Genomic DNA, 8,342 nt, shown 5'->3' with positions numbered 1-8,342 from the left:
ACCATCTGGGGGGCTGAAGGGAGAGGCAAATTAGAAAGGATGAGGTATTTTTAACTTACGAATGAGTGATCGGATCTTAATGAATTTTTATATTTTGAAGAACCTTGTGTCTCAGAGCTCTTATTTCAAATCTCGACCGGCATTAAGCCCCTGATTTTCTTTTAATTCAATCTATTGATTCTTAGAATTTTGTTAGAGCTCATGCCATATGAAGTCTTGGCTCTTCCAACCTCGTCGCAAGTGCCATATGAGCTCTTGGCTCTTGTTTACATTATGTGATGTCACTGCAGTTGTCATCCTAGCACAACAATGAGGAATAAGGACAGGGTAATGGATAAGTGTAAACCCACAACCATTTTGCAGCAGTGAAATAGTCCCTGCCTTTCAAACCTTCCATTTCCCATACAATACAATAATAACACAACCATCTACAAATCCTACAAAGGCTCCGTGGCCTGTAATAGCTGTCTCCTAAAACCTGGCCTTAGAAATAACTTATGCAGACAGTGTAATATCTTTCTAAGTCTTTCTAATTCAAAGGCCATATGTTTCTACCTTAAGGAAAAGAAAAATGCAGAATTTGCTTTCGCTTGGGTAAATTTGACTTAACAAATTATAGAACATGTTTGATTAATTTCATGGTCAGGCTCCACTTGTATTCAACTTCATTGTTTCTTCTAGCCCTAAGAATAGACCAAAACGCTTATTTCGGTAGATATACAAAACGGGGTGTTTAGCGGGGTGTAGAACATTACTTAAACAGCCTAAACTAAACGCTGCCACTTAATTCTTAACAACAAGTTTACTATTGTATAATAAAATTTAATCGTTAAAGCAATAAATGTACAAACGAAAACTATGGCCATTAGAAAAACAATCACAGTACAAAGCTAGAAGCAAACTTTATATTGACCTCAAGGTGGGACTGTATCGAAACTCACCCACTCCCTTTTTTGGAATCGGTGGTGAGAGTTGAACATCACTGGGTGTAGCAAAATGCCTCGGTGGTAGTACTCGACCAAACGAGCTGACTGGTTCAGAAACCTCACTTTGATTCAAGGTGACCGGGCTTGAACCCGGCCACTGCACGTTTTTTGAACTGGCTTCCTGATTTTGTGTAAAGTCTTTAGGTTCTTGCAGTCTCAAATGAGCTGCATAAGAAGATACTGCAAATAATGCAGCACGTTGTTGCATTTCTAGGAATTGGTTGGCGTAAAACATTGGACCATTAATACTAGGGTATAGTATAGGTGGTACTTGCCAACTCTGTATACCCACGGGGTTAAACAAATTATTAAATGGTGGTAATTGAGGCGATGAATTTAATTCTTCTTCTTGTTTATCAGAAATTGGTGATGCGTTTTGCTCATGGTCAGAATCAACATCTATTTCTTCTTCATCTAATTTATCGTCTTTCTCATCACCTACGTTTTCATCATCTGAATCAGAATCTGAATCATCTGCCATAATACTTGCTATTGTAAAACTTTTCTTTGGTCTTCCTTTGTCTTGAGTATTTACCTGCAAGAATACAAAAACTTTAAAAGACGTTTGCTACAATAAAACGATAAGTTGAAATAGTTATTTTTTGCGTGAAAAAGATATGGTTGCTTCATTTTATTTATTGAAGTCATAATTATTTACGGAGCACATATTTAGACTGCGCAAGCGCCAAACACATTGAAAATCGTGACTTCAAACAAGGGAGAGCAGCGCATATTTAGAAACAGAAAACATACTAAGTTTGTTGAAAAATTTACATGAATTGCTGAGAAGATTATGTTATAATAACTGTGGAAGGGAACATTAAAAATCAGACTTTCTTTATGTTCAATTCTATTGAGGTCCAATTTTTTATTAGTTTTGGTTTTATCAAAGTAAACGAGGGTCTTATAATTCCATGTTCAAAAGTGTGTTTTAGTTCCATTAAATTTTGGGACGTATTTTTGTAAGCTAACTATATTATTCCCTATTTATGGAGAGACAAAGAGCCCTACCTTTTAAAACTTGAATGGTTTCGTAACCTTATTAAACTCGAAATATTTCAAATGATCAGCCTTAGTAATCGAACTAACAGAGTTTTAATCACAATATCTTATCAGGTAAACTCAGTCACTATGTGGTCTCCTTTTGATAAATTAAAAAAAATATTTAAAATAAATCAAAATAACCTATTATTATCAATCGAACATTAAAATGAGTTGGAGGTTATATTGACTAGCAATACAAACAAGATTTTAGTCTGTAGCCTGGTAATGCAAATCTTTACTGGGAAATGCCTTTTGGCCACCCGTAATATCAATTTGGTAATCCTAAGAACCGTGGAAAGTATCGTGATGGACTGGACTTGAATACGGTTTATCATAAACTTTGCGGCACCAAGGACACGGATTTTGGAGTCCCTCAGCAAAAAGATCTCACAACACAACGCGGATTCTGGAGTAAAACCAAATAATTATACAACCAAACGATCACAAACAAGCTAATGAAAAAAACAACAACAAAAGAGTCATTTTACCAATCTACCGACAACAACAAAAAGAAATTGTTATTGTTGTTCAACAACAACAAAAATATTTTCTCATTTCAAATTATGTTACCCTCCTTTGCGTAAAAGTTGAATCGCAATAGCTAACGCGAAAACAAAAAAAAACGCGAGTCCGCGTTAGGCCTTGGGGAACAAACAAAAAAGAAAAAAAATATGCAAAATCAGAAGTCAGTGACGATTATTGTTTAAATGCTTCTAACCAGGCTGTCCAAAACCAAATACATTCGATTCATTTTTTACCTATTTTTACTGAAATACATTCTCTATGTTCTGTAGCCGTGCCCAATCATTGTAAATTGTTTGAAATTGCCACAAATTTAAACAACCCTTTATTCGCTCGAAATTAAAAAACAACCCTTACAGTATATTTTCTCTCCAACATAGTAATTTTAGTTCTAAAATTCCTAAGTTTCAAATTATAATGGAAAAGCTCTTAGAAGCATATATAAAGGTAAAGAGGTGTGTGTGAACATGAAATAAAAAGGCCCGTACATTATCTACCCTGGTTGCTGTAATTTCTTTTCAAAACATTAAATAAATTTATCCTGAAGCAAACATGCAATAAGATTCACCATTTCATTTTGAATTTTTATTTGTACTTTGCTAGGTAAAAAGCAAAGGCAAAAAAGTAAAATCTTGTGCGAATTTGTTTTTGTGCACTTGAACTCAAATTGCACTAAAATTTTACTCCCAAAATTAGGTGCAGCTAAATATTTCTTTCCTTACAGCGACAGCCAAATATACGAAATTTACGTGGCCGGCCTGCAGGAGTGGACACCATAACGAGTACCCCCGTAACGAGCACGATATATATGTATATATATATATATATATATATATATATATATACTAGCCTATATGCTTGGAGAAACAACAAGGCCTGCTCCAAGATTTTGAAAAGCTGAGTAGTCTAGATAGGAGGGTCAAACTGACTTCGGGTATCATCTTACTATAATTAATGTCAGTAAGTGTAATATTTCTGAATACTAGTAGAAAAACAAATGATTTGTACTCGGTATTTTAATCCTGTCAATGTAATAAATTTGAATGAAGAGATTTTATGTATCGCATAGTTTACATTTTTTCCCTTTAGAAGTTATCACATAGAGCCTAATTTCCGTAAAAGTTTAGCATGGGTGCCTTTTCAAGCTGATTAGAGAGTAGCCAACGCTCTACCCGTTCTGTGCCCCGATTTGCTCCCCATAGCCATCAAACATCCCTCGTCAAAAGTTCAAGATAGACTTTTGCAATCAGTAAGGTCTAAAATGTGTGCCTTGGGAGGCAACCTGATAAATTTAGTTCTAGGATAAGGAACCCCAGCTCATATCTATCTCAGTCAGCTAGCTTTCTGAGATTGCAGATACAAGACAACTACTTCAAGAATTTGCTCTAATAGAAAGTTGAAAATATTATAACAATTTAAAGAGAACTCACAGTTCCAAATGATCCCCCCCATACCTTGAGGGGCGTTCAATTTGATTTCACGAGGGCATTTGTTTTTAGATTAATAATTATTTGCATGCAAATTACCGTTATCATAATATCGCTTCGAAACTTCCCTCATGCCGACGGAAACTTAAGTACAATCCATACAAATGCCATAATCTTTGTCATACGTGTATTCTTACTGACAAAATAGGCTCAATTGTACTGCCATTATACAGATTTTATTTACAGTGCACCAATATTCGGAAGTTTGGCCAGTCTCAGCTTCCTGATGTACATCTCGGAGAGCCATTCGATCCACTATGCATAGCATACTCCCTCTTCACCACGCTTCTTCTGTCAAATGCATTGTAAACATCACACCACGCTTGGAACCTTTCTGCCACGCGTGGTGCAGGTCAACCGGTGTACCGGATTTTAATTTGAGTGACACCCCGCAAATATATATATTTTTTAATTTAGTTTAGTTTCCTTATTTTGTAAACCTATTCAATATATTTTTAGATAATATAACTATTGTTTAAACCTCATTTAGGGCTGTGAAATCATTGGTGTTTGGGAGGAGGTGGGGGTGGCTTCCAAGATAGCATACCACTGCTCATCAAAGTTTTAGAAAAACGACAACAAGAAAGGTTTAGGAAAGCATCGTCAGAAGTAAAAATACTTCAGGAAATACTGCCAGATCAGGTATTTTACAGTAACTATTTGAATGGGAAGAAGACACATTTTGGTAGAGAAGGGCTATGTCTGAAAAAAGGGCTACTGTTGAATCATATGGAAAATATACAGGGGAGCATATATGTCCGCGCACACCAAAATGAATGATGAATTTGTCCTTATGTTACATTTGGCACGTAAATCTAATGTATGAAATGGTCCTTTCCTTGATTCATGTTAAGCGGTCCGATAAACATTTTAACAGAAGAAAAACACATAGAAAAGTCTTTAGATTAGAAAAGGTTTTGCCCAAACCTCTTGAGACTCAATATGCACATTTACTATGAACACACTTTTATAATTAGCTTTGTTTACTGTTTATTATCTAAGTTAACTATCTTTAAACATTAGAGATGGCAAATTACTTGCAGGAAAATAGATATACTGCTAAAATATAGTTGCACTATATATTGACAAGACATTATTTTATGAAAACGAAAAAATAGACAAACCCCTTGGAAAGCTTTCACAATCGCAGATATCTATATAATAACCAGATTTTCATTTAGAACGAGGGGAGTTTATAAACCGCGTCAAGTTTGAAAATAGCAGCTTGAAAGAGACCGACGGCAATAACAAGATGAGTAGTTTTTACAAATGAGACAATATTTCTAAATTATAAAAGCTGTAAAAGATGTGTTTTGGATTTGGGTATAGGTATTTCTGAATCGCCATTTACACTGATACGCAGAAATTCAGTTTGTTTTTTGTTATGGGCATTTCTATGCCACAAGCGCACCTGGATCGTGGTTGCAGCATCCACATCCGCAACCTAGTATCCTAAAGGACGAACTGTAACTCATAGTAATCTATGATTTAAAAACATGGTTTGAAAAATCACGAATAAACTCGATAACATACCAGACGAATACCAGTCATTCATGGTTGGCATAAGAAAATTAAAATAAAAAATCACAACAAAACAGAGGCCAGGTATTTTTTGAACAATCTGAGCAAATTAAAGAGAGTTTAACTGTAAGAAAGTGCATTTGTTCACCTATATACACCTATGAATTGCAATGGATCAGTTAAAGAATCAAGCAATATTTCCACCAATCCTTTGCCTTTTTATTAGGAGCCTAGTTTAAATTTAGGTTTGTGAAAAAAAATAAACAAGCCAGCCAATAACCAGTGGTGTCATCTCAAGGGGGAGGGAGGGGCAGTTTTCCCCCAATAATTTGGAGGAAAAATTATTATATAGCCCATGCCCCTTGACTCTCTAGATAAAGACCCTTCTTGCCCCCTCCCAATAAAAGTACTGGAGCTACACCCCTGCCAGTAACATGGCCAAGACTGTTTATTAATATTGCTGAATTCCCGACAGATACATGATAATCCCTTGCTTCTGCTGGGATTAAAATCCTTCTTAGATTTATGTCCAACACACAGACATGCATATTAATCTCAAAAATGGTTAATTGTGCTTAGCTTGATATGAAAGATTTGCTCTCATAGTTCTTATATAAAAATACCCCCTGATCACATTTATTTCGATTACTTTCATATTGGTAGTGAACACAAGAAAGCCATGCCATCATTGTATATTGTATGCTTTGTTGTGATAACTAACTTCGAATTATAGAAAGAGAAGAGGGTACTGAACTTTCCTCCAACTTCTCAGGGAGCGAATTTCCAGCATTTTTATTCTGGGGTGGGGAGAGGGGTTCATATCCGGATAGTCAAGGGGCATGGGATATATATTATATTTTTTCTCCAAATAATTGGGGGGAACTGCCCCCACCCCAAAAGACACCCCTGCCACTAATTCTACTGAGTATTAGTTACGGACGTTTCTGAATAGTTAAATCAAATTTGCTGTTAAATTTCGAATAAAAAAGTTATCTTAGAATATGAATAGCTTTAGTGTTTTTTTTTCCTATAGGTTTACACTTCTGATGTACTGCAGTAATCCTAGCTACCCTATCTTCCAACTTATAACTAATACCCCGTATTATTCTCAATCAACTCACTTGAATATACCTGTTCAAGAGGCTGGAGTGAAGAATCCTCCCTCCTCCTTCAATGAACATCAAATATTATATTTAAAGTATTGACCTTTTGATTGCATTATAAAAGCCATGTATAATGCACATAACCTACATGCTGTATGTACCGCTAAGCGTCAATCCACCCCGATAAAAGAGTTGGAACCATCCACAGAAAGAACGCGTGGTTTACATCCCTTCAATTATGGAGATTTTTGCTTTCTAAAACGTTAAAGATCTTTTTCAAAAAGAAATTTCTTGTTATGACTTTTTGGTAGACTATAGTCCAAAAATTAAATGGCCATTGAAACTTTTTCAAGCAATAATAATAATTTTGTGTTGATTTAATTCACAAAAGGGTTATTATAAAGGAGCTTTATTAAATTAATAAAGCAAGGAATTAGATATTGAATCCCCCCCAGTTTTCAGTGATTCCCTGGAACAACTTCCTCGATCGATCTATACCTCTTTTAGGATCGTTTGGCCTAATCCCAGTTGTTGTTTTTTTTTCTGATTGATATATTTCCAGGAGAGCTTTCATCCCTTAATATGTTACTCCTACTTGCTGTTCTGAAAGGAAATTTTAAGTTTCAAATAAGCTACTGACGTCAAGACGAAAAATGCTTCTTACCTTCTGTATTGAATCCTCTTGCTCTTGACCTAACCTTTGGAAATGACTTGGTGGTGAAAAACATGTACTTGACGTTGAAGCTACTGGGGAGGATACTGATGTCATTTGGAAACCCATATCAGCTGACACTGGAGGCAGAATACCTGAACTTTGAGGGAACATTGGAATAGGTGGGGGCAAGGAGAAACCAGACACTGGTGGTGAGAAGGGAGGTATCATTCCGTGTCCAAAATTGTAGGAAGGTGCTGGTTGCTGAGCTGCTTGTGTCATACGGTTCAGACTAGCCAGTGCAGCCAGTTCTGTTTCAAGAAAGTCTTTGTCACACTTTTTTAGCTTAAATCTTTTTCTTCGACGCAAAAGTGAACCGTTTTCAAACATATTTATCGCTGATGGATGAAGTGTCCAGTATGCCCCCTTTCCAGGGCGATCATGCCTTCGAGGTACTTTCAAAAAACAGTCATTAAATGAAAGGTTATGTCGCAATGAATTTTGCCACCTTTGTGTGTTTTTTCTGTAATATGGAAAGCGATCCATTATATATTTATAAATATCAGCAAGCGGTAACATTTTCTCAGGAGATTGTAGAATTGCCATTGCAGTTAAAGCAATATATGAATACGGCGGCTTCTGATCACCATAACTTTCCCGACACGGTCTAGGCATATTCTCACAGCTTTATCTTCACTTCACTAAGACTGAATAAATACTCCAAGTATAAAACCGAAGCAGAACAAACACCATCAGTAAAGAAGATTAAAGCAACATGCCCAGCAGGGTGCCACTGGTTCCCTCCCTTGTATAAATGCAAACAACCAATGATGTTGAAGATGATGCTTAGAAACGGCCAATGAACAACCACGTTTTGAAAGATCTTTAACAGTGCCCGTTTACAACATGGATAGATGAGGAATTATTTACACAATTTGTATGCTTACAGCCAAGTATGGAAAAAGACGGCAAGATAATACTCATTTGGTATGCATTATTCAACACGTTCTACCAGGTGAGATAAGAT

The 8,342-nt window shown here is 36.0% G+C and overlaps 1 protein-coding gene across 1 annotated transcript; it reads right to left on the bottom strand.

The window, feature by feature from the left end:
* Window positions 1-801: 801 nt before the first annotated feature.
* On the bottom strand, window positions 802-8,064 carry LOC136035532 (protein lin-31-like). Its single transcript, XM_065717379.1, has 2 exons — window positions 7,328-8,064; window positions 802-1,521 (listed from the first exon to the last, which is right to left on the bottom strand). Exons 1-2 carry the CDS (start codon window positions 7,988-7,990, stop codon window positions 904-906), a joined length of 1,281 nt encoding a protein of 426 aa, XP_065573451.1. The 5' UTR covers window positions 7,991-8,064; the 3' UTR covers window positions 802-903.
* Window positions 8,065-8,342: the final 278 nt, after the last annotated feature.

This window comes from Artemia franciscana, chromosome 14 (genome assembly GCF_032884065.1).
Source record: "Artemia franciscana chromosome 14, ASM3288406v1, whole genome shotgun sequence".
Lineage (NCBI taxonomy): Eukaryota > Metazoa > Arthropoda > Branchiopoda > Anostraca > Artemiidae > Artemia > Artemia franciscana.
This window is presented reverse-complemented; position numbering and strand designations above follow the sequence as displayed.

Coding starts and splice junctions, on each gene's coding strand:
- LOC136035532 (XM_065717379.1), bottom strand. CDS start 7,990: ATGCCTAGACCGTGTCGGGAAAGTTATGGTGATCAGAAGCCGCCGTAT. Junction 1,522..7,327: donor AAGAGGATTCAATACAGAAG/GTAAGAAGCATT, acceptor GTATTCTTGCAG/GTAAATACTCAAGACAAAGG.